Source organism: Leopardus geoffroyi, chromosome A2 (genome assembly GCF_018350155.1).
Source record: "Leopardus geoffroyi isolate Oge1 chromosome A2, O.geoffroyi_Oge1_pat1.0, whole genome shotgun sequence".
Taxonomy (NCBI): Eukaryota; Metazoa; Chordata; class Mammalia; order Carnivora; family Felidae; genus Leopardus; species Leopardus geoffroyi.
In genome coordinates, this window is record NC_059331.1 from 81852506 (window position 1) to 81880289 (window position 27784).

Genomic DNA, 27784 nt, shown 5'->3' on the forward strand with positions numbered 1-27784 from the left:
TTTGGGGGTTTTCATTTTTTGTCTCTAAATGTGGCTCTATTTGTTCAGATGAAATAAGTGTTTTAGGACACAGGGTGCCCTCAGGACAGGGATGACAAGAAGTGAGTAAGGTTAAGAGTTTGGCTTGCCCCAAGGATTCTTGCAGGTGCCATAGATCTAGCTGAATAAGAATCTGGAAAGCCACCAAGCTGGGCCCACCACAGGCATTCTGGGGATGGGTGTGGTCCACAGCAGAGTTGGCAAACTACGGCCTGAGGGGAGGCTGTTTTTGTATTGACCTTGAACTAAGAATAGTTTTTTACATTTTCAAATATAAAATGTAACAAAAAACCCCACAAAAAACCCAAAACAAAAACAAAAAACAAAAAACAAAAAAACCCACCATTAACTTTTGGTGAACAGTTGCTCAAAGAGTTTATAACCTTGCCCTGAGCTCCACAAAGCCTAAAATATTTACTGTTTGGTTCTTTTCAGAAAAAGTTTGCTGACTCTTAGTCTAGAGGGTCACCATAGGTTACTACAGGTTAGTGGGTAACATCCAGGAAGTCAAAGTATTGGTGAAAGCATCCTGGAGCCCAAAGTGTTTTCTCCCTACTCTGATGATCTATTGGGCAGTGGCTGGCAGGATGTTGGCTACTTACTTAAGTCAATCCCTCCCCTCTTTCTTGCAAACAGAACCTTGTTTGGTTCAAGAATTCAATCTCCATGAGCTTCGAGGGAGGGTTTTCCCACTCTTGGCCTCATCTATCTATCCAGTTGTATACATTGAAACCCACAATTTCCTACTGATATCCCAGTTCCAATATAACATTACAAAATTATAGTTTTCTTCCTTTCCCCACTTGTAACATCCTTGTCCTAGAGTGAGAACCTAGCTCCCAGTTTGCTAATATTTTTACTTATTTGATATATTTATCTCCTCCCTGTATATACTAACCTCCCATTAGCATGGCCTCCTTTCCCATGCAAATAACCCCCTTAAGCGCTTTTAATTTTTGACATTCCACACAGGCCACCCCCTTATCTCATGAGCAGATGAGCTTCTTATACTACCAAATTCAACCTCCGCCGCCTAGTGTGACCACCTGCTTTATCTCCCCTGGGGTCACCACTCATTGACTAGACCACTTTCCCATGCACTTGGGTTCCAACCCCAGTGCCAAACTGGTCTTCTCACATTCTACTCTTGGGGTTCCCACATTCCACATCATGCCCCTTCTGCCCTGCCCAGCCCAAACCCCTCTCTCCTGCCTCACTTGGATGCCTGCCTCTTTTAATGGAATATGGATGGACATCAGCACTGGAGAGCCCTCCTAAGTGGAATCCCTCCTCTAGGAGAGGCTATTACCCACGTTCCATGTAGATGCCTACTTTGTTAGCCCTACTTATGGCTTTAGAAAGAGGAAGGGATCCATGTTCTCCTACTCTTCCATCATTCTTTTTTGTTCCTAGCCAGAAGACCAGACCTACCTGAAGGTTGTGATATAAGCTTTGGCACACATTACGTTTAGTGGACCAAAACTGAACTTTTGTTTTTTATTATATCTTATTTTCCACCAAGAAGAAAGGATCTTTTCCATTTCTCCAACTTTAAGGCATGGTCTCTCAGTTACACAACTCACTAACAGAGTCCTTGCAGAATGACGTGGCTAGTATGTGCGTAAAAGCATTTTGTAAACTAAGTGCTATCCAGTTGCTAAGAAGATATTGCTGTCATTTGATGGTGCACACTGTCAAATAATTATGTGATGTACAAACTGTGTCAAATTTAGAAGATTTATACTGTAACTTTTTTTCCTCCTGTGCCAATAGTGTCTGGATTTATTTTTGTTTGGTTTCCACTATTCTTACAGCAAGACTCCCACATGAAATGCATTACCATCCAGGCAATCTAACAAATACGTACTATGTATTGGTCTTACTGGGGAACAGATTTAGTCCTCACAAAGTTTCTTTCTTTCTTTCTTTCTTTCTTTCTTTCTTTCTTTTCTTTTCTTTTTCTTTCTTTCTTCCTTCCTTCCTTTCTTTCTTTTTTTCTTTCTTTCTCTCTTTGAGAGCTGGCTGGCTTGTCTTAGAGGAAATGAATTACAAAATCTTGGGATTTTTGTGCTAGAAGGAAGTTCATCTCTTCCAACAGGCTTCTCCATCCCAAATCTGTGTCCTCTCAGTAATACACCCCATGTTCTATCATAGTCTGTGAATTGGCACCCTTCCTAGTCAGTCCTCTCCATTTTAGCTCTCCCTTAATCCTTCCCCCTGCTCTTGCGTGGAACACATGTGCTGATACCAATCAATCTAACACCAGGGGCTTATAGAATATATTTAGTGCTCACAACAAACACTGTAAATTCTTTTCCTTTGGAACTTGCTTGTTTTGGAGAGCAGAGAATGACAAAATCTTAAAGTCATGGAGTCTTTGTGCAAGCCAGGGACTAGCCTAGAGGTCTTTGCTTACATAAAGCTGAAAACTGTTTGCTGTTGATTTCCTTCCAGGGATCCTAGTTCTATCACTTGAGGTCAAAATGAAAATGTGCTCTTGGTGCTTCAGTGTGTGGTCAACATGTCATGGTCACCCCACCCCAAGAGCCATCCCTGGTCTCTTCCAAGGGGGTCAGCGATTCCCATATGAGTCAGGAGGAGTGAGAAGTGGGCAGGAAGTGTGAAAAGTCTCAGACTCCAGGATGACTCTTCTTTTTTTTTTTTTTTTCAATATATGAAGTTTATTGTCAAGTTGGTTTCCATACAACACCCAGTGCTCACCCCAACAGGTGCCCTCCTCAATACCCATCACCCACCCTCCCCTCCCTCCCACCCCCCATAAACCCTCAGTTTGTTCTCAGTTTTTAACAGTCTCTTATGCTTTGGCTGTCTTCCACTCTAACCTCTTTTTTTTTTTTTTTCCTTCCCCTCCCCCATGGGTTTCTGTTAAGTTTCTCAGGATCCACATAAGAGTGAAACCATATGGTATCTGTCTTTCTCTGTATGGCTTATTTCACTTAGCATCACACTCTCCAGTTCCATCCACGTTGCTACAAAGGGCCATATTTCGTTCTTTCTCATTGCCACGTAGTACTCCATTGTGTATATAAACCACAATTTCTTTATCCATTCATCAGTTGATGGACATTTAGGCTCTTTCCATAATTTGGCTATTGTTGAGAGTGCTGCTATAAACATTGGGGTACAAGTGCCCCTCTGCATCAGTACTCCTGTATCCCTTGGGTAAATTCCTAGCAGTGATAGTGCTGGGTCATAGGGTAGGTCTATTTTTAATTTTTTGAGGAACCTCCACACTGTTTTAGGATGACTCTTCTTGTAGCTGCCTTTATATTCCTTAGCTGGGATCAGATACTATCAGGACCTGTTTCAACCCCTTAGGGGCAGCAGGGGTTCCTTGCATTTGTGAATTCTTTTTGTTTTGTTCTCTCCCTATTAGGGGTGAAAGTTCTTCTCTCCTTTTTTATCCTCTTTACTACATGCCTCCATTTCTCTTGTGATGTGGGCTTTCATTCCTCTTGCTCACTTCACTATTTGTTCCCAGTCTACTAGATGTTCTTTCTTCTCCTAAAGATCCAAATTCCCCCTGGCACAATGGCAACTGTGGAAACAGTGGAAACTGATACATATTGAATAGGGTGATTGAGTAGCCTCATACTTCATAATTATGTGCAGTTTCAGTGGTATACAGTTTTCTTAAAACGTCCCCTTTTCTTTTGTATCACCTATTACCGTGTTTTTTTTTTGTTTTTTTGTTTTTTTGTTTTTGTTTTTTTTGTTTTTTTTTGTTTTGTTTTTTTTTTTTTTTTTTTTTGGTTAGAATGTCTTGCATAGAATAACCATGTAATTATGTATGGAATTGAATTAGGAATCCACACGCACTTGCCCTGATGTTCTTCCCAGGTTTCCATGTTGGCGACAGCCCGTGCTCCCTGTGGAATTAGGTTCTAGTTTTTCCAAGTGCAAATACATATGAAGGTTTTTAAACTCTCAATATATATTATGTAACAATGACATGACTCCTTAGGAGAAAGTATAGGTTCATGGTAATTGCACTTAAATTCTTTGCAAAAGATTATTCCTCACTGAGATGTGGAACACCTGCCTTATAAATATTTCTGGGAAAAGTTCCATGGAATTAGTGAGTACGATTATCATAGAGTAGGTGCTCAAGAACGAGTATTAAATGCACTTGTGAATAAATTAATGACTCCCTACATTTTGGAAAGGAATTATGTGGTCTTCTTCAAATAGCTCCTTTCTTCTCTACAATATAAGAATGTAGGTATGCCTTTCAGATGAAAGTGCGTCTCCACTTATGCAAGGATTTGCAGATAGATGATGGGTACAATCCAATTAGGTGTAGACTTTTTTTGATTATATATAATATACTGTTAAAATTCATAGCTGAAAATAATTTAATCACATGATGGGAAAAAATAAACCTTTTAAATGTGACGTTAAAGATTACACAGTGACAATACAATTAGGAGGCTAGTTTTGACTATCTCGCCACAAATCATAAAAGTAACACAAAATTTTCAATATTGAATAGAACTTGAGAGACTACCTCAACAAAGAACTTCATTTTGCAGATGAAGAAACAGATTCAGAGGAGTTAGGTAACTGTACTGGGTTGAGTAGCATCCCCTCAAAATTCATGTCCAACCAGAAACTCAGAATATAATCTTATCTGGAATTGGATATAATTAGCTATGATAAGGTCACACTGGATTAGAATGGGTCCTAAATCTAATGACTGACATCTTCATAAGAGAAAGGAGAAGGAGGGGCACCTGGGTGGCTCAGTTGGTTAAGCATCCGACTTTGGCTCAGGTCATGATCTCACGGTCCGTGAGTTCGAGCCCCATGTCGGGCTCTGTGCTGACAGCTCAGAGCCTGGAGCCTGTTTCAGATTCTGTGTCTCCCTCTCTCTCTGTCCCTCCCCTGTTCATGCTCTGTCTCTCTCTGTCTCAAAAATAAATAAACGTTAAAAAAAATTTTTTTTTAAAAAAAGAGAAAGGAGAAGGAGATTCAGAAACACAGATTCACATAAGAGGGAAGCCCACGTGATGACAGAGGCAAAGATTGGAGTGATGTAACTATAAGCCAAAGAATGCTGGTAACCACCAGAAGCTAGGGAGAGGCAAGGAAAGATCCTCCCCTTGAGACTCCAAAGGGAGCATGGCTCTGCTGACACTGATTTCACACTTCCAGCCTCCAGAACTATGACAGAATACATTTCTGTTTTTTTAAGCCACCCAGTTTGTGCTAATTTGTTACAGCAGCCTGAGGAAACTAAGACAGTAACCTTCCAAGGAGTGGTGGTGACTCAGGAATAAAGGCCCAGTGAATAAAGTCTCAGTCCACACTCTGAGCAGCTGTGCTCTTGTGTCCACTGCCTGCATCTTGGGGGTACTTAGAGGTGCTCCCTTTATTGACCTCATGTATTCATGAGTTCTATACAGTTTGCTGTCTTTCGGGCTTTACTTCCCATCCTCGTCCCTCTTTGAAGTTGTTCTTATACAACTCTTGCACAAGTCATCTGTTCTCACATCTCTTATACTCTCAGAAATCTGGTCCTCTGCTTCTACTGCCATTCTGTGCTGCTACCTCTCTTTTCTAGGTTGCTTTTACCTCTGGGCATACGCCCTGTCATGATGCTTCTTCTCTCTTAAAAAACAGTACAAGTGTAGTACATGTATAAAATTGTGTAAGTATAGTTTTCAGGCCATCTGATCTACCATAGTACCTTTCCAACACTTCCTGACCATTTCAATAACTGACTTGGCATATTTTTTCCTTTGTGGTACATACAGACAAAAGGTAAAGTTTTTGCTTTCTTGATAAAGTCCTTTGATGCACAAAGGTATTAAATTTTGATGAAATATAATTTATTTTTTCCTACATTGATCACACTTTTGGTGTGGTATCTTTAACAGATTTTTTTTAAGTTTATTTGTTTTGAGAGAGAGAAAACACGAGCAGGGGAGGGGCAGAGAGAGAGGGAGAGAGAGAATCCTAAGCAGGCTCCACACTGTCAGCACGGAGCTCTACGGGGGCTCAAACTCACAAACTGTGAGATGGAACTCTGAGCTGAAACCAAGTGTTGGATGCTTAACCGACTGAGTCACCCAGGCGGCCCAGTTTTTTGTGTCATATCTAAGAATCCTTTGCCAAACCCAAGGTTATAAAGATTTACCCCTATGTTTTCTTCTAAGAGTTTTATAGTTTTTAGCTCTTATATTGAGGTTGTAGATCCATTTTGAGTTTACTTAACATATGGTATGAGATAAGTATCTAAATTCATTGTTTTGTATTTGTATATCCACTTGTCCCAGCATCATTTGTTGAAGAGACTGTCCTTGCCCCATTGAATGATCTTGGCATCCTTGTCAAAAATCAATTGGCCATAGATGTATAGGTTTACTTCTGGATCCTCAATTTGATTACATTTGTCTTTGTGTCTATCCTTATTCCAGTACCATGCTATTTTGATTATTGTAGTTTTGTGGTAAGATTTAAAATTGTGAAGTGTGGGTCCTCCAACGTTATTTTTCTTTTTGAAAACTGTTTAGCTATTTGGGACCCTTAGCAATTCCATATGAATCTGAATATTGGTTTTTCCATTTCTGAAAAAAAGAACGATTGGCATTTTCATAGGGTTGCATTGAATCTACAGATCACTTTGGGTTGTATGATATCTTAATATTCCTTAGTAAGCATTACATATTCCTTGGATATTTGATAGAATACTCTCATAAAATACTTTGGTATTTATTTGTTCATGGGCAGACTTCAAATTCTGATTTAATTCCATTTGTTGTTATATGTTATTTGTATTATGTCTTCTAGTCTATGAATATGGGATGTCTTTCCATTTAGTTAGGTCTTCTTTAATTTCTTTTAGTAATGTTTTGTAGTGTTCAGTGTACTAGTCTTTCACCGTGAAAGAATTTAGTGAAATTATTCCATGTATTTTATTCAAAAATGAGGTTATTAAAATATTTTAGGTATGCAAAGAAATATAATGAGCACTTGTGTAATCACTATACAGTTTAAGAAATAAAGTTTAACAAATACAATTAAAGCCTCACTGCATTGTCTTCCCTTGCTCAGAAGTAACTGCTCTCGTAAATTCAGTGTTTATGTTTCCTTACATAGTGTGGGAGGCAGAATAATAGCCCACAAAGATATCCATGTCCTAATCCTCAGAATCTGTGAATATGTTATCTTTATGGCAAAAAGAGTCTTTGTGGATGTGGTTAAGACTGGAAATGGTGAGTTATCCTTGAGTATCCGGGTGGGTTCAGTATAATCACATAGGTCCTTGTAAGTAAAACAGGGAGACAGGACCTCTTATAAATATGTCTCTCCAAGGGCTAGATAAGCCCCAGTGTCTCTAGCTTTTATGACCTAGAGATATCTTCAAGGTCCTGCCTGGGACACATATCTCCTTTATATGTAAATTACTAGGGATCTTCCTGGCATCTTGGAAGCTTGATCTAAAGGAGGAGGCCAAACTATAATCATATGACCTTCTTGGGGAAACAAGAGAAGAGCTACTACCTTTTGGATCAGAGAAATAAACTAGAAAAGTGGACAAATGGTTATAGATCTAATCCCCATGGTAATGGAAAGAAAAACATAGAGGAAGTGAAGGCAAAACATTACCTTTATATCATACAGATTTCTGTGCCTCCAGAGGTTAAAGGTTTTTGTAGAAGCATTGAGAAATTCAGGGAAGATTTATTTCCTCACATTGATTTATCAGTAATTGAGATCTTTCATATAACTTTTTATCATGACTGTGGATTTGTCAATTTCTCCTTGTATCTTGGTGGCTATGTTATTGGAGGCTTACACATTTAGAATTGTTATAAATCTTTAGTGCATAGTTTGAATTATTTCCTTCATTTATGATATAGTGACTCTCTTTGTCAGACAAGCTTTAAAAATCCTCCTGAAATAAATTAATCCAACAAGAGGATATAACAATTGTAAATATCTATGTACCAAACATTAAAGCACCTAAATACATAAAGTAAATATTAACTGACATAAAGGAGGAAATTGATGGTAACACAATAATAATAGGGGACTTTAACACACCACTTATATCAATGGATAAATCATCCAGGGAGAAAATCAATACTAAAATAGTGCTTTTGAATGACACATTAGACTAGATCAACTTAACAGATATCTGCAGTACATTCTGTCAAAAACAGCAGAATACACATTGTTTTCAAGTGCACATAGAACATTCTCCAGGATAGATCATGTCTTAGGCCACAAAATAAGTCTTAGTAAATTTAAGAAGATTGAAATCATACCATGCATATTTTCCAACACAAAAGTATGAAACTAGAAATCATTTACAAGAAAAAAAATTGGAAAATACATAAATACATGGGAATAAACAACATGCTATTAAACAATCAATAGGTCAATAAAGAAATCAAAGAAGAAATTAAAAAAACACATGGAAACAAATTAAAATGAAAACACAATGGTCCAAAATCTTCTGGATGTGGAGAAGGCAGTTCCAAGAGGGAAATGTATAGATATACAAGAAAAATCTCAAATATACAATCGAACTTTATATCTAAAGAAACTAGAAAAAGAACAAACCACAAAGTTAGTGGAAGGAAGGAAATAATAAAGATCAGAACAGAAATAAATAAAACAGAGACTAAAAAACAATAGAAAAGATGAATGAAACCAAGAGCTCATTCTTTGAAAAGATAAACAAAATGGATAAACTGTTAGCCAGACTCATCAAGAAAAAAAAGAGAGAACTGAAATAAATAAAATCAGAAATGAAAGAGGAAAAGTAGTAGCTGACAACACAGAAATACAAAGGTTTAAGAGATTACTACAAAAAAAAAAATACATGCCAACAAATTAGACAGCTTAGAAGAAATGGGTAAATTTCTGGAAATATACAATCTTCTAAAACTGAATCAGGAAGAAATAGAGAATTTGAACAGACCAATTACTGGTAACAAAATTGAATCTGGTAACAAAGAAACTCCCAACAAACACAAGTCCAGGACCAGATGTCTTCCTATGTGAATCCTACCAAACATTTAAAGAAGAGATAATATCTATTCTCAAACTATTCCAAAAATAGTAGGTGAAGGAAAGCTTTCAATACATTCCACAAGGCCAGCATTACTCTGATATAAAATCAAAGGGAAAAAAAGAGAAAAGAAAACTACAGGCCAATATTCTTGAAGAACATAGATCCAAAAAAAAAAAAAAAAAAGAAAACCCCTCAATATATTAGCAAACCAAATTCAACAACACACTAAAAGGATATTCAACACAATCAAATAGGATTTATTCTGGGGAATAAATAAGGATGGTTTAATATTTGATATCAATGAATGTGTATACCACATCAACGAAATGAAAGAAAAAATCATATGATCATCTGAATAGATGTAGAAAAAGCATTTGACAAAATTCAACACCTGTTCATGATAAAAAGTCAACAAAGTGGGTTTAGAGGGAAACTACCTCAACACAACAAAGTGGGTTTAGAGGGAAACTACCTCAACATAACAAAGGCCATATATAACAAACTCATAGCTAACATCATACTCAATGGTGAAAAACTGAGAGTTTTCCTCTAAAATTAGGAAAAAGACAAAGATATACACTCTTACCACTTTTATTCAACATAGTACTGGAAGTCATAGTCGTAGCAATCAGACAAGAAAAAGAAATAAAAGCCATCTAAATTGGTAAGGAAGAAGTTAAGCTGTCACTATTTGCAGATGACATGATACTATACATAGAAAACCCTAAAGACTTCCACCAAGAAACTGTTAGAAGTAATAAATGAATAAGTTGCAGGGTACAAAATTAATACACAGAAACCTGTTGTATTTCTATATACTGATAACAAAGTAGCAGAAAAAAAATTAAGCAAACAATTCCATTTACCATTGCACCAAAGAGAATGTATTACCTAGGAATAAACTTAACCAAAGAGGTGAAAGACCTGTACTCCAAAAGCTATAAAACACTGATGAAAGAAATTAAAGATGACACAAACAAATGGAAAGACATACCATGCTCATAGAATGAAAAGATTAATATTGTTGAAGTGTCCACACTACTCAAAGCAATCTACAGATTCAATTCAATCTCTATGAAAATATCAATAATACTTTTCACAAAACTAAAACAAATAACCTTAAATTTGTATAGGACTACCAAAGACCCTAAATAGCCAAGGCAATCTTGAGAAAGAAGAATAAAGCTGGAAGTACCACAACTTCAGATTTTAAGATATATGACAGATCTATAATAATCAAAACAGTATGGTACTGTCACTAAAACAGACACCTATATCAATAGAACACAAAAGAAAGCCCAGAAATAAATCCGTGCTTATATAGCCAATTAATCTACAACAAAGGAAGCAGAAAATACTATAGGGAGAACACAGTTTCTTGAATAAATGGCTCTGGGAAAACTGGACAGCCACATGCAAAATAATGAAACTGGATTACTTTCTTAAAGCATACACAAAAATAAATTCAAAATGGATTAAAGGCCTAGATATGATACCTGAAACCATAAATCTTCTAGAAGAAAACATAGCAGTCATTTCTTGGACATCAGTCCTGGCAGCATATTATGGATAGTTCTCCTCAGCCAAGAGAAATAAAAGCAAAAATAAACTACTGGGACTACACTAAAATAAAAAAGCTTTTGCACAGCAAAGGAAACCATCAATAATATGACAAGGCAATTTACTGAATGGGAGAAGATATTTGCAAATGATATATCCAATAATAGGTTAGTATCCAAATACAACGACAAAAAAGAATAACCCAATTTAAAAATGGGCAGAGGACCTGAACAAATATTTTTTCCAAAGGAGACATCCAGATGGCCAAGAGACACATGCAAAGATGCTCCACATCACTAATCATAAGGGAAATACAAAACTGCAATGATATATCATCTATACCAGTCAGAATTGCTAAAATCAAAAAGACAAGAAATAACAAATGTTGGTAAAGATGTGAAGGAAAAGGAACATACTATTGGTAGGAATGTAAATTGATGCAGCCACTGTGGAAAACAGTATGGAGGCTCCTCAAAAATTAAAAATAGAAATACCAAATGATCTAGTAATTTCACTACTGGGTATTTACCAACAAAAAAACTGATTCAAAAATATATATGAACCCCTATGCTTACTGCAGTATTATTTACAATAGCCAAGATATGGAAGCAACCTCCATGTTACTGATAGATGAAGGGATAAAGAAGATGTGGTATATATAAACAATGGAATATTATTTGGCCATAAAAAAGAATGAGATCTTGCCATGTGGGACAACGTAGATTGGCCTAGAGGGTATTATGCTGAGAGAAAGAAGTAATACAGAGAAAGACAAATACCATATAATTTCACTTAAATGTAGAATCTAAACAACAAAACAAACAAAAGGCAGAAACTTGCTCATAAATACAGAACACTGATGGTTGACAGAGGGGAGGGCATGGGAGAATGGGCAAAATGGATGAAGGGGAGTGGGAAGTATTGGCTTCCAGTTTCGGAATGAGTAAGTGACAGGAATGAAAGGTACAGAATAGAAAATATAGTCAATGGTATTGTAATAGCGTACATGGTGACAGATGGTAGCTACACTTGTGGTGAGCACAGCATAATGTATAGAGTTGTCAAATTGCCATTGAACACCTGAAACTAATGTATCATTGTGTGTCAACTATACTTCAATCAAAAAAACAAATTAATTAAAAAAAATGGACCTGAATTCCTGCTCTGTCACATCAGTCTACATGTCATATAGAGGGGTTCTTACAGTCTTTCACCCTCAGTTTTCTCATTACAATGGGAATAAATATTATCTAATATTTAAAAAATCTATCTAAAATACAACTCTGAACAAGATGAACACAAAATGATGAAAGTTTATAGCTCTGGTAGTATCAGAGGGAAAACATTTAAGCAAAAATATCATTAGGAATAATATTTGTTTTCTAACTAATGGATTTTTAAAAATTTATTGTTTCTAGATATAACTGGATTAATATTTCTCTTCTACTACTATACCATTATCCTCTTTTTTATATGCTTCTTTTCTCCTTTCCTGCCTTTTTTTTGAATTTAAAAAATCTATCCCCTTTTTCCCATTTTCATACTTTAAAAGATATGCATTCTATTTCTACTATATCAGTGGTTTCTCTGAAATACTTTTAACATGTGAATTTACCTTAATAAAGCCTAAAGTAAACTATGACCCATACTTTCTTCCTCATAATCACTACAATTTAAAACACTTAAACTCTGGTTACTCTCTCTTCAATCTTAGAATATTAGTACTATCTAGTGTTTTTATTCCACCTTGTTTTTGTATCCCACATTAGTCATGACCATTACATGCTTTTTAAGGTTAATGGTTTTATTTTCATACTTAGTTTCTTTGCCCATCATTACTATTTCCATCTCACTCCTTTCTTCTGATTCCATTGTCCTTTGGAAGTTCTTTTGTGAAGGCTCTATTGTAGGCAAACTCCATTTTTTTCCCTCATACGTTTTGTAATTTTTATTGAAAGCTCATCTTTAGGGGGGATTAATCTGTAGGAATCCTAAAAGGCATGGTTTGAAGATGTCTTCATAGAAATGGTATTTATTTCTGCCAAATATCCCAGAGTTACCACCAAGTTGGCGGCTCTTTGCATGTTAATGTATCAAATCCAATTACAAAGGTAATAAACTTAAACTGGACCCCACAAATAATAAAATTCCAATCCATATGATATCTAGTATTTGGTTTTAAATTCTCTGTTTTTTTTTTTTTTTTTTAATCCCAGGCTAGGTACCTTAGTTTTTTCCTCACCAAATAGGTTGTTGTTGTTGTTGTTGTTTAATCCTGTCTGTTTAATAATGTTAGATTTCTCTCTTTCTTTTTCCTCTTTTCTGACTCTGTTCCTCTTAATCTCTCTGACTCAGTTAGGACTCCCAGCTTTGTACAAGCTTGGTAACTTTTTCTGTCCCTGCATGACCAGTAAAATCTGAATCTATTTATTATGCAAAGCAGCAACCATCTCCACTGTTCCCTTATGTAGAGCAACTATACTGAACACCTTCTTATGAGTCTGGGTTTACAAAGACTTTGGGCCTGGATATTTTCCTTACTTTCTTAAAAACCCAGGTATGTTAAAAAAAAAAAAAAAATGTTTGTTTTAGAGAGTAAAAAAGTGGTTGTCTGAGGCTATAACTTTCAGCTATAGGATGTATAAAGTCTGAGGATCTGACATAAAACATGGTGATTTTAATTGATAACACTGTTGTATAATTGAAATTTGCTAAGAGAGTAAAACTTAAATGTTATCATCAAAAAGAAAAAAGATAAATATATGAGGTGATGGATATGTTAATTAACTGTCTGCGGGAGGGGGATCCTTTCACTATGTATATGTACCTCAAATCACCACAATGTGTACTTAAAATATCTTGAATTTTATATGTCAGTTATAGCTCAATGAAGCTGGCATTTAAAAAAATATTTAAAGAAATATTTTTTAAAAGGTTTGTTTTATCATTTACTTATATTTTGTGTCGGGAGGACTTGCAGATTTTCTAGTCTACTGTTTTTCCAGAAATAGAAGGCAAGATGGGTTTATTGATCTTTCCTAGGATTCTTTTTTTTTTTTAATGTTTTTTAAAATTTATTTTTGAGAGAGAGGGAGAGACAGAGCATGAGCAGGGGAGGGGCAGAGAGAGAGAGAGACACAGAATCTGAAGCAGGCTCCAGGCTCTGAGCTGTCAGCGCAGAGCCCAGCATGGGTCTCAAACTCACTAACCATGAGGTCATGATCTGAGCCAAAGTCTGCCGCTTAACTGACTGAGCCACCCTGGATCCACTTGGGTGCCCTTCCTAGGAATTCTTTAACTTTAAAAAGAATCCAGTTGAGTTCAGCAAGCAATCATTGAATGTCTTCTATGTACCATCTTCTATGTACCATCTATTTAGAAAAATCACTCATTTTGTAGCAGAAAGCCACTGTCATTCAGAAAATAAATCTGCATATCTTCTTCCCTATCCTTCTGTGACTATCAGTTGTAAAGATCACATTATATCAAAGGCATCATCAGATAAGTTCCAGTGCTTTAGATAAAATTCCTATCATCAGATAAAATTCCAGCACTTAAACCCCTGCTACTACAATATGGATTATATTATCATGATTAACAACAGCAACAAAAGGTAAGTGGAAGAGTTATATCCAAATTCACACAGTTTTAAAAATTGTGTATTTCTCTTCTTTGTGTTTAGATTTTCTTCTACCTCAGCTTAAAAGATAAAATAATATGTAGTCATGTTTGTCACTCCTGGATGTCGATGACACAAGCAAGCTCGTTGTGGAGTGGTGTAAGTAGACACTACCTGAACTATGACTTGATCCTAGTTCTTAAAGGAGAACCGATCCCCATAAAAGCCAACTGTACTAGGGACTACTTTTTCCCCTGCTCCCCCCACGGGGCCACAAACAGTAGGTGCATTTGTTTCTCTTTTGCCCAGGCACAAGGCCAAAGGAAAAGACAGAAAGATAATAATGTTATTTTAAGAGATAGACTATAAGTATTTTCTAAGTTGAATGGTAGATATAAATCAAATATTATTTTTAAATTGAAACAAAGCTCCGTTAGATCTGCATTAGACTTAACATTGCCTCACTCAGGATGCTGCAGAGATAAGCTGAGGAAATGCAAGTGAAGTGCTTCCTATAAAGACTGGCATGTGGGCAGCTCTCAATAAATATCAGCCCCTATTATTGGTTTAAAAAACATAACAAAATAGCACAAAATATAAAGGGGAAAAAAAACTAACAAGAAATAGGGCTAAAATATACGACATGTAAACAAAACTTGTTTGATATTCTTAGTGTGTTTGCATGCACACAGACACATATATACTCAGGTGTTTTCTAATATAGACTTCTAGGCAGGTACTTCTATACTATCCTTGTCATTGTACTATTTTTATACTATTCTCGTAACCTAGAACATGCTTGTGTTTCTTATTCCAATGAGACACTGGGGAGGGGTCTCAGCCAACAACAAAAAATAAGCATAAATTGCCCCTGCTGACTTCTTTCTTTCCTTGGATGATACTTTAATCTCTGTAATAATTTATGCTGTCAACTAGTGTTATAGTGGCAACATCTTCCCTGTCATCTAATGTCCAGTTAGTAGATGACTTTACCAGCCCTCCTTAACTGCTAATGATCAGAGGACTTATAACATCATGTGCTCAGACCGACCTATGAATAGGTGGCTGGAACCATTCCACATAAATTCTAAACCTTAAACGAAGAAACTAAGAGGGGCTGACAGGTACCACTCCTAAATCAAGTCAACCTCTTGACATTCCATTCTTGGCTTCACTTGGCTTCCCCTCTCACCTTGTGCAACAATGGCAAGAAGAAAATGTGCTTCTGTCTCGGCTAACTCATCTTAGCTACCAAATTTAATATTCCTGCCTTAGGTTTATTTTTAGTTTAAGGCAGTGATGCTCAAACTTCAGAATGCATCAGAATTATCTGAAGGGATTGTTAAAACAGATTGCTGGTTGTCAACCCAGAGTTTCTAACTCAGTAGGTCTGGGGTGGGGCTTGAGAATTAGTATTTCCAAGTTCAAGGGTGATGCTGATGCTGTTGGTCCCAGGACCATACTTTGAGAATCAATGGTTTAAAGTAATAAATCTCTTTCTTATGTGACAGATTGGGGATGTTACTTTTTTCTTTGGAAAACCTGTAAAGAATTAGGAAAAAAAAAAAAAAGAATCCAAATGATTGGAAAGAGAAAGAATATATATGACATTAAGATCAGGACAAATCCTGCAGAAGCCTGGCAGAAAAAGCTAACATTTCTGCCCTGGCAGAAAAAACTAGCACTTCTCAATAGGTTAAGTCAGAGAAAATCTGAGCACATGTCAGTGAAGAACAAAGCCTGGGTAGGAAGGCTTTATGTTCAGCACATTTCTCTTTCCGCAATTCTACGTTTGCCTTCATCTTCTATTAGTTTTGCCTTCATTTTGGAGTGCTCAAATGTGGCACAGCTAAAACAAACATTTTAGCACAAAGAATAGCTGTGTTCAGAAGGCAGTGAGAAATTGGAAGTTCATAAACTTAATCTTGTAGCTAAAAGACATTATTAATACTATGATATCAATGTTATTGTCAACAAGCCCCTGTCACTCAGCACTCGCATAAACCTCTGTGCTCTTCAATTTTACATGCAATCAGCCAGGTACAGTCAGTCCTCTTTCCTTCTCTCCAGACCTCCCTCCTCCAAATTATGAGTTATGAAAAGGCCACTATAAATCTCTCACTCTGAATTGTCTTTTCCATAGTCAAGAACTTAACACATAGTCTGTGCTCATGAATAAAGAAGCAGGCATACATTAATAATGAACCCAGGATGAGTTCATTGACACTGAAGCAGCCTTGGGGCTCACCTGGGGTGATGGGGGGCTATCCAGGTCACTCCAAGACAATCAACTCTGTTGTGGGGTAGATGTGAGACTCTTGTCCTCCCAGCTGTCGACCTGGACTGGACATTTGGAATCTGTTTGCAATTAAACCTGGGAATGACCATGAACAAAAAAAAATGTGTTTGTAATTAAACTCCAGAATGACCATGAAAACAAAGAAATGAAAAAATGAGAGATGTGGTGAAGAAATGTTGCTTGGTGCTTTAAAAATATTAAAAATTTTTACATGCAAAAGATCTTTCTCACTTCTTAACGTCTTTTGTTTATCCTTTTTAGATTGATTTTTCCACAGTAAAAAACATCATCACAGATAAATATATAGTGTCTACTTTGCAAAGGTGGCGTCTAAACGTGCTGCGTTTGAATTTTCGTGGTTGTATTCTCCGCTTGAAAACCTTGAGATCTGTCAGTGAGTATGTTCATTACAACTCTTTGTCTTGCTTTTATGTTTTTTAATTAAACAAATATAAATAAAAATATAAAATAAAATGGACACTTCAGTTTTGGTCTTAGGCCATAAGGATGCCAATTAAAAACTTTTAAAATGCGTATAATATAGTCAACTCTTAATGGATTGTATGATCTGGGAGTTGGTCCTTTGTCCATTCTTATTTTTTTAAGTTTATTTATTTTGAGAGAGATGGAGGCAATGTGAGCAGGGTAGGAGCAGAGAGAGAGAGAGAGAGGGAGAGAGAGAATCTCAAGCAGGCTCCATGCTGCCAGCACAAGAGCCCAACATGGGGCTCGAACTCACAACATAATGAAATCATGACCTGAACTGAAACCAAGAGTCAGACACTTAACTGACTGAGCCACCCAGGTGCTCTGGTCCTTTGTCCATTCTTACTGACCACTTTCTTTTGGTCTAGCATTTGTCTATCTATGTATCTTCAATCCATCTACTAAAAAAAAAAATACAATATAAGAATATATTATCAATTTAAAAATTCTAACAATAGACAGTAAAAAGCAAAAAACCTTCCTGTATCTCCCTCAAACCCATTAACTTACTCAAAGGTATTCAATGGTATTAGTTTTCTGTTCTTTTTTTAAATTTTTAAAAATGTTTTTATTTTATTTTTGAGAGAGACAGAGCACAAGTGGGGGAGGGGCAGAGAGAGACGGGGCACAGAATCTGAAGCAGGCTCCAGGCTCCCAGCTGCAAGCACAGAGCCCAATGTGGACCCACAAACCACAAGATCATATCCTGAGCTGAAGCTGGGTGCTTAACCAACTGAACCACCCAGGCACCCCTAGTTTTCTGTTTTTCTAAAATACATTTACATATATGTGATTAAAAATACACAATTAAAAATTTTAATATGAAATGGATCATATTGTCTTATATTTTCCTTTATATCCTGAAAATCTTTCCATGTCAGTCTATATAGAACTACTAAATTATTTTTAAATCGTTAAACTCATTTTCCATACCGTGGATGTAGCATAATTTAACTTTCTTTCTCTTGACGGATATTGAGGTTATTTCCAATTTTCTCCCAGCTGCTTTGTACTTTCACTGTGACATGTGTATTTAATTGCCTTAGTCAGTTTGAGCTGTCATAATAAAGTCTCGTAGACACCAGAAACTTATTTCCCACAGTCTGGAAGCTGGATGTCCAAGATCAGGTCTAGAGAGGGCCCTCTTCTAGGTCATAGATGGTTGTCATCTTTTTGTGTCCTCACATGGCAGAGAGAAGGAGAGAGAGATCTCTGGGGTTCCTTGTATAAAGGCACTAATCCTATTCATGAAAGCTCTACCCTAATTATGTCCTGAAGGCCCTACCTCCTAATACCATCACACAGGGGGCTAGGATTTCAACATATGAATTTGGCCAAGGGACACATTCAGTCCATTGCATTAACATATATATTTATTTATTTTGAAAGAGAGAGAGTATGTGAGTGGGGGAGGGGCAGACAGAAAGGGAGAGAGAATACCCAGCAAACTCTGTGCTAACGGCATGAACCCACAAACCATGAGATTATGACCTGAGCTGAAAACAAGAGTCAGACACTCAATGACTAAGCCACTCAGGCACGCCAACCCATTTGTTTTTTAAGGTGCATTTCAGCTTCCTTATATATTTCTGGAAATGAGAGAAAAAACATATTTAGAAAAGTGTACATTCATACTGATTTCAGATAATGAGAAAGAAAGCCATAAACATGTAAATACCAACATGGATGAGTCTAGAGATATATGAGGGAAAGCAAGTTGCAGAATGACATATATAATCTAATACCATTTGCATACAAGTTTTCAATGTGCAAAATAATATATACTTTACCTTTTGAAATAATTTCAATAATACATATTTAAGGAAAATGTAAAAAGCATGCATGGGAAGGAAAACTCCAAATGCAAGATAGTGGTTATCTCTTGAGGTGGACAGAGCTGAATCAAATGGGGAAAAGGTTCACAAAGAGTTTCAAGTGTATCTGTAATTTTTTTTAAATAGAAAAATAAATAAAATATACCAAATGGGATAATTCTGACTGGTTGCTGATACTGAAAAAAGCTATAGTTTTTATGTTATTGTATTTGATTACATATTAAAGTGTCTTCTTGGTTTTAACAGTTTGTCAGTTGATTCTTTTGGGTTTTACAGGCAGATCATTTATTTCCATTCATTCATAGTCTTATATCTTTTATTTCCCCCTTTTTTTTTTTCTCCCAGTAGCAGGGATATGGAGCCATATTGTCTTATTCTTGACTCCTTTTTCATATTTTTAATGAGAATAGTGTTATTATTATTATATCTTTTATTTCTGGGATACACTCTTTATAGAGATATAATGCTGTTCCTTTTTTTTACAGCAGCTATGTTCTGTTTGTTCCTCATTCAGTCTGGTCATGTCTGCCTTTGGAATTTTAGGAACTATTAATTTCTGATCCACCAATACCATTCCTGTTTTGTTTTCCAGAGATATTACAGATTTTTGAAAAAAAAAATCATTTCTCAGAATTTGGGTAGGAGAGGAAAGCTGAAATATGGGCTTAGTCTGCTATCTTGAATGAATTTATTACTTTTATAGTAATAAAGAGTTAACAAAATAATTGTAAGCCTTAATGTGCTAGCCATCCAGTTTATAGCATTATCTACCATAGCCAAATTATGGAAAAACCTAAGTGTCCATCGACTGATGAATGGACAAAGAAGTAGTATGTATACAATGGAATATTATTCAACCATAAAAGAGAATGAAATCTTTCCTTTTGCAACGACATGGTCGGAACCAGAGAGTACTATGCTAAGTGAAAGAAGTCACAGAAAGATAAATACCTTATGATTTCACTCATGTGGAATTCAAGAAACAAAACAAACAAGCAAAGAAAAAAAAAGAAAGAAAGAAAGAGGTACACTAAGAATAGACTCTTAACTATAGAGAACAAACTGGTGGTTACCAGAAGGGAGGTAAGTGGAGGGATTGTGTTAAACAGGTGATGGGAATTAAGGAGTGCACTTGTTGTGATGAGCACTGGGCATTGCGTGGAATTGTTGAATCACTGTATTATACACCTGAATCTAATATCATGCTGTATGTTAACTGGAATTTAAATAAAACTTAAAAAGTGTGCTAGCCACCCAAACTCACTCTCTGTCTCCAGAAAAATGTACTATTAAATAAATCTCTTTTTTGAAGGAAGAAAATGGACTCAAGATGCAACATTTAAGGTTTTGGTTTGACCTAAGATTTTCATGTTGGCAATGGTGGTTGAACACTGGGGTGAATTTCTGACAAATGGCAGGGCACATATCTCTGGAAGCTTTCATTCCAAGTCTTTTTTTTTTTTTTTAATTATAAAAGGGTGTTGAGTTTTGTCAAATGCTTTTTCACCGAGATTTTTTCTTCATTCTATTAATATGTTGCTATCACATTGATTGATTTTTATATGTTGAACCACCTTCACTTTCCTGGGACCAATCTCACTTATTCATGGTGTATAATCCTTTCACAATGCTGCTGTATTTTCTTTCCTAATACTTTGTTGAGGATTTTCACATCTATATTTAAAAGGAATATTGGCCTATAGTTTCCCTTTCTTGTGACGTCTTTGCCTGGCTTTGTTATTGGGGTAATACTGGCTTCGCAGAATGAGTTAGGAGCTATTTTCTCCTTTTCCACATCTTCAAAGAGTATGAGAAGGATTGGTGTTAATTATTCTTTAAATGTTTGGTGGAATTTTCCACTGAAGCCATCTGGCCCTAGGTTTTTCTCCGTTGGAGGTGTTTTGATTGCTGATTTAATATCCTTATTTGTTAGAGATGTATTCAGATTTTATGTTTCTTCCTGAGTCAAATTTGATAGCTTGTGTGTTCCTAGGAATTTGCCAATTCCATGTAGGTAACCCAATCTGTTGAGGCATAATTGTGCATAGAATTCTCTTATAATCCTTTTTATACCTGTGAAGTAAGCAGTAATGCATCATTTTCATTTGCAATTTTAGAAATTTTCGTCTTCCCTCTTGTTTTTCTTGGTCAGTCTAGCTACAGGTTTGTTAATTTTGTTGATCATTTCAAATAACCAACTTTTAGTTCTTTTTTTGTTGTAGCAAAATATACTTAACATAAAAGTTGCCATTTTAACCATTTTAAGTGTACAGTTCTGTGCCTTCATATTGTTGTGGAACCATCATCACCATCCACCTCCCAAACTTTTCCAAGTTTTTTTTTTCAGTTGCAAAACTGAAATTCTGAACCATGAAATATGAACTCCCCATTTCTCCTTACTACCAACCCATGACAAGCACCATTATACTTTATTTCTCTATGGATTTGGCTACCTCATATAAGTAGAATCATACAATATCTGCTCTTTTGAGCCTGGTTTCTTTCACTTAGCATCATGTCTGCAAGTTTCACCCATGTGGAGGCTCACATTTGAATCTCTCTCTTTTTTAAGAGCGAAAAATACTCTATTAGGATAAAGGACCTGAATGTGAGACAGGGAACCATCAAAACCCTAGAGGAGAAAGCAGGAAAAGACCTCTCTGACCTCAGCTGCAGCAATTTCTTACTTGAGACATCTCCAAAGGAAAGGGAATTAAAAGCAAAATGAACTATCAGAACCTCATGAAGGTAAAAAGCTTCTGCATTGCAAAGGAAACAATCAACAAAACTAAAAGGCAACCAACGGAATGGGAAAAGATATTTACAAATGACATATCGGACAAAGGGCTGGTATCCAAAATCTATAAAGAGCTCACCAAACTCCACACCCGAAAAACAAATAATCCAGTGAAGAAATGGGCAGAAAACATGAATAGACACTTCTCTAAAGAAGACATCCGGATGGCCAAAAGGCACATGAAAAGATGCTCAACGTCGCTCCTCATCAGGGAAATACAAATCAAAACCACACTCAGATATCACCTCATGCCAGTCAGAGTGGCCAAAATGAACAAAACAGGAGACTATAGATGCTGGCAAGGATGTGGAGAAACGGGAACCCTCTTGCACTGTTGGCGGGAATGCAAACTGGTGCAGCTGCTCTGGAAAACAGTGTGGAGGTTCCTCAAAAAATTAAAACTAGACCTACCCTATGACCCAGCAGTAGCACTGCTAGGAATTTACCCAAGGGATACAGGAGTACTGATGCAGAGGGGCACTTGTACCCCAATGTTTATAGCAGCACTCTCAACAATAGCCAAATTATGGAAAGAGCCTAAATGTCCATCACTGACGAATGGATAAAGAAATTGTGGTTTATATACACAATGGAATACTACATGGCAATGAGAAAGAATGAAATATGGCCTCTTGTAGCAACGTGGATGGAACTGGAGAGTGTTATGCTAAGTGAAATAAGTCATATAGAGAAGGACAGATTCCATGTTTTCACTCCTATGTGGATCCTGAGAAACTTAACAGAAGACCATGGGGGAGGGGAAGGAAAAAAAAATGGTTAGAGAGGGAGGGAGCCAAAACATAAGAGACTCCTAAAAACTGAGAACGAACTGAGGGTTTATGGGGGGTGGGAGGGAGTGGAGGGTGGGTGATGGGTATTGAGGAAGACACCTGTTGGGATGAGCACTGGGTGTTGTATGGAAACCAATTTCACAATAAATTTCATATTAAAAAAAAAAAGAAAGAAAAATACTCCATTAGATGTTCTTAACCACATTTTGTTTGTCTACTCATCCATCAGTAGACACAGGTTCCTTCCGCTTTTTGGCTATTGTGAAATAATGCTGCTATGAACGTGATTTTTAAACATCAACTTTGATTTTTATTGATTCTATTGGTTTTCTATTTTCTATTTTATCCCCGCTCCAATCTTTATTATCCTGCTTGCATTGGGTTTTGCTTGCTCTTCTTTTTTAGTGTCTTAAGGTGGAAGGTTAAGCTTATTGATTTGAGGTTTATATTCTTTTAAAATGTTGGCATATATGGCTATAATCTTCCCTGGATTTTTTTTTAACATGTTTCCACATAAACACTTTTCCTGATGCCTATGCACAAAGTCCACTGGGAAGTTTGGGATGGTGATGAAATGGGCAACATGAAATTGCAACTTGTGTGGAAAATACAGAGAGGGCCAAAAAATGAAAATTCTGTACTGTACAATGGGCATATGTTCATTACATCAGATAACAATGTCTTCTATATGTCATATGTATTTCATTTATTGTATCATATATATAGATACGTGGACCTTAGTTTATATTTTACCTGAGGTCTAAGAGAGCCAAAAATATTGTCTTAAGGGTTTTTTTTTAAGTTAGTTTATTTGTGAGAGAAAGAGAGAGAGACAAAGAGAGAGAGAGAAAGAGAGAGCGAGAGGGAGAGCAAGTGAGTAGGGGAGGGGCAGAGAGAGAGAATCCCAAGCAGGCTCCGTGCTGTCAGCACAGAGGCAATGTGAAGCTCGATCTCATGAAAAGTGAGATCATGACCTGAGCTGAAATCAAGAGATGCCTAACTGACTGAGCCACCCTGGGCCCCTGTCTCAAGTTTTTTGATATTTTGTTGTCTACTTAAAAATATTTAGTATTAAGGGGTGCCTGGGTGGCTCAGTCAGTTAAGCATCTGACTTCGGCTCAGGTCATGATCTCACAGTTTGTGAGTTTGAGCCCCACAACAGGCTCTGTGCTGACAGCTCGAAACCTGGAGCCTGCTTTGGATTCTCTCTCTCTCTCTCTCTCTCTCTCTCTCTCTGTCCCTCCCCAACTTGTGCTCTGTCTCTCAAAAATAAATAAATGTAAAAAAAAAAATTAGAAAAAAATTTAGTATTAAGGCACCTGAGTGGCTCAGTCAGTTAAGTGGCAGACTCTTGATTTTGGCTCAGGTCATGATCTCACTTTTTGTGAGATAAAGTCCCACATTGGGTTCTGTGCTGGCAGTGCGCAGAGCCTGCTTCTGATTCTCCCTGTCTCTCTGCCCCTCCCAGCTCATGCTTGCTCACTCTCGAAATAAAGAAATAAACTTAAAATTTTTTTTTAATTTAGTATTTATCTGGAAGTGTAATTCTTGCTAAAATGCCTTTATCATGGAAAAAATTAAACATGAAAGCCTGAGTAGACCTTAATTTTCTAAGGGAGTAAATGTAATTCTTATCTCATCTTTGTGATATTTTCAATTTGCTAAGGATTACTTAATAAAATCAGTTTTAATTCCAGCTACCTCGAGTGTATCAAAGATTAAATAAAACCCAATCTCAGAGATGTTTCAGCTTTTCAATTTTTCCCCCCAGCTAAGGTTAGTCTGTTGGTGTGTCTAGAATTACACACATTTTTGGCAAGAAGTTTGACTTTCTGACTGTTACACTGAAGATAAATACTGGCTGATTATTTGAGCTGTTTGGCTGAATGGCCACACGAGTTGTACAAAATCCTGGTCTGCAAAAACTCTATAATAAAATTAGCTTTAAATTGTTATCTTAAAATGTTTAAAAGGCAGATGAAGGCAGGGGAGAAAATGCTTGCTCTAATATTGTGACAATCAAGTGTGCAGAGTATATGCTAAAACACTTTAGCAAATGTTTGGCAAGGGTACACAAGTGATTTTTTTTTAGTGTTTATTTATTTTTGAGACAGAGAGAGACACAACACTAGCAGGGGAGGGGCAGAGAGAGAGGGAGACACAGAATCTGAAGCAGGCTCCAGGCTCTGAGCGGTCAGCACAGAGCCCGATGTGGGGCTTGGACTCGTGAGCCCGCCAGATCATGACCTGAGCCGAAGTCGGACACTTAACCAACTGAGCCACCCAGGCGCCCCCACAAGTGATTTTTAAGTTCAGCAGTTGTGTTGTTGTGCTGGAGTAAAACAGATATATTAGGGATGAGGAGTCATCCCTAATTTTTCTACACTCACTCAATAACCACAAGATTAGAGCAGTCCGGAAGAAGCTTTGACTTGTGGATGCCCTTGGAGTTGCATGTTTATGCTTCTAGAATTTATGAGATACAATATTGACATTTTTTTGAACAGGATTATGAAGTAATTTTCCAGTCTGCCTGCCACATTCGTGTTGTTCTTATTCATTCTAGCATTGATACGGATTTGTTAGTCACATATTACATCTTCTTGTACACACCAATACCCCACACCTCCTGAAGAAAGGAGCCTCGATGTCTCATAGAATTTAGGCAAGTAGATTCTTGGTACTGAATTGCTTCTATTTGCCAGAGCAGGAGAAACAGATTTTTCAGAAACAGATATTAGTTGATATAGGGCATAAAGCTCCAGAGGATGAATGATTAGTAAATGAAAACTCTGAACTGGTTAATGTTAAATATCTTTCCCAAATAACCAGGCAGTAGGCCTGAGCTGACTCAGACTTAGGATTCAAGAGACCTCAGCTTGAAGTGAATCTTACTTACTTCAGAAAAATTAGGGAATTTCAGGATTAGCAGGAAAGTTAAAACAAACAAAACAAAACTTGAGTATTTTATCCAAATACTCAAGTAACATTTGGATAAATAGCCAAGTGACATTTAAACATGTATGTTCAAATATGTAGTTCTCAGGATTATTATATTTTTGACTGCCACAAAATATACTTATTTTTTTAAATCTCCTGACCCTCATCATCTATTGAACAGAAGGCAGTTTCAAAGGCAAGTTATTAAACTATCAAGAAATTGGCAGAAGGGGATGTACCTAATTGTTCATTCCATCATTGATCAACTATACTTCCCTGAGAAGTATAAACTCTGATACAGAGAAAGGGCAAATCCTAAGCTTTCAAAAATGTACTTCAATTTCAGTCCTGGGAGATACTAACAACTCTAACTTACTTTTGGATGGTCTGGATCAATTTCTATGCATTGCTAGCGCTTTATTTCCAATTAGACCTGGAGGGTGACACTGTCGATAAAAATCAACCAATCAAATCACCAACTAGCCTCCAAAAATTGAACCAGAGAGTAACTTGGGCCCTTTGTCTGAATCGGATTTAATCTCTTTTTTTTTTTTTCCTCGCAGAACCCTTGTGTCCCTACCACGTGACTTGGTCTCCTAGTGAGGTCCCACTCAGGCTTTTTCCACCGTCACATCTTGGCTGTTTCAGGTCTTGTGTCCTTACTATTCTGAGTGTTCATGAACGTTCACACTCTGGTAACAGATTGAACAGTAAGGTGAAGATTTGCATTGAGACCCAAGTATGCCTAAGTCTCTCCCCCTAATTCCAACCACTGGTAAAAGGGGCAGAGTGGTTAGAACCTCATCATCTAGGGTCCTTCCCTGAACCACTAGCTCCAGCAATTCTTCCAGCATCCCATTCTCTTGGTTTCAGGTATGTACTAAATGACTTGGGCCAAAGACTCTCTCCTGCCAGCTGCCCTCACGGGTGTTTCTGGACAAAAAGGCTTAACTTTCCTGGTACCTATTCCTCTTCTGGGGTCTGATTCTGCAAGTTCTGATGTGAGGCAGCCGTGGCCAACAGTGACTGTGAGAGTGCTCTGCACACCTGCCCGGCAGCTAGGGCTTAGATGGACCTGAATGCTGGCTCTGTCACCCGCCAGCTCTGTGACGTTATCCAAGTTACCTAAACTCCAAGCTTTGGATTCCTCATCTAGAAAAGACAGATAGTATTACCTCCCTCAGAGGGATCTTGTTGAGAATTAGAAATAGAATATGTGAACCTTTTAGCACAGTGTATGGCATCTAGTAGGTGCTTAAGAAACTATTTGTATATGAAAGAAACTATTTGTCATATACTATCTTCTATGCTTTGTGCAAGGATCAAATGAGACCAGTTGCTAAACTTTGTAGGAATACCTTGGTAGAAGAATGAAAATGTATTCAACTCAGAGTGAAAGGGAAATGTCTATAGAAAGGAAAAAGTTGTTAAAAAAATTTTTTTTAAGTTTACTTATTTTGAGAGAGAGAGAGAGAGAGAGAGAGAGAGAGAGAGAGAGAGAGAAAGAGTGGGTCAGGGTCAGGGACAGAGACCGAATCCCAAGCAGGCTCTGCACTGTCAGTGCAGAGCCCACCGTGGGCTCGAACCCATGAACTGTGAGATCACGACCTGAGCTGAGATTAAGAGTTGCTCAACTGACTGGGCCAGCCAGGTATCCCGAAAAAAGTGGTATTGTAAAGGATATGTATATATTTCTTTTCATTTTATTTTTGTAATAGTACAGCTAACTATCAAAACACAAGCTGATGGGGTTTGTCTCCAGGCATTTCCTCTTTTTGTGCTGATCTGCTTCTCTGGGTGAGTGATTTCTAACCTGCAAACCCATATCATGGGGCTTCTCCTGGACACTGCCTCCTTACTCAGTTGCTATTGATATCACTGCCTCCTGTTTGCTTCTACCTCATCCCAAATCCTGACCCTGATTTCTAATTTCATCCTTTGTTTATGCTTGACACATTAGCTTAGCAGGAAGGGCTCAGGCATTTCCCACTGGCAGGTGGCTCCCCAGTCTGAATTCTTTCAAAAATCAGCACTATTTCCACATTCACTAGTGTTTATACCTCTTCGTTGCTTATGATTCACACCATCTACAACTTCTTCTGAGTCCCATCTTCTGACCAGTCTCCAATATAATCTCAGATTCTCTATTTATTGTTTGTGACAATTCTCCTTCAGGTCTAGCTGGACAGTTTTTTGTTTTGTTTTGTTTTGTTTTGTTTTGTTTTGTTTTTTGCAAGAATCAGTGAAGAGCACTTGAAAATTTGGGTTTGCCAGGATCACATTTTGGAATGCACAGGAATCAGAAATGGAATTTTATTCTATGTATAAGCTGACTTGCTGGAAAAAAAAGTGGAAGGGGGCAGAGGGGAGAG

At 37.1% G+C, this 27784-nt stretch overlaps 2 protein-coding genes across 2 annotated transcripts in view; one reads left to right on the top strand and one right to left on the bottom strand.

The window, feature by feature from the left end:
* FBXL13 (F-box and leucine rich repeat protein 13) overlaps positions 1 to 27784 on the top strand; it is a 211287-nt gene that overhangs the window by 72159 nt on the left and 111344 nt on the right. The window contains exons 8-9 of the mRNA XM_045494560.1: positions 14328 to 14423; positions 16825 to 16957. Coding sequence (XP_045350516.1) covers positions 14328 to 14423; positions 16825 to 16957 — 229 coding nt within the window. The remainder of the gene's footprint in view (positions 1 to 14327; positions 14424 to 16824; positions 16958 to 27784) is intronic.
* LRRC17 (leucine rich repeat containing 17) overlaps positions 1 to 27784 on the bottom strand; it is a 117001-nt gene that overhangs the window by 54601 nt on the left and 34616 nt on the right. The window contains exon 4 of the transcript XR_006716240.1: positions 16513 to 16638. The gene's annotated coding sequence lies outside the window, so the exon portion shown is untranslated. The remainder of the gene's footprint in view (positions 1 to 16512; positions 16639 to 27784) is intronic.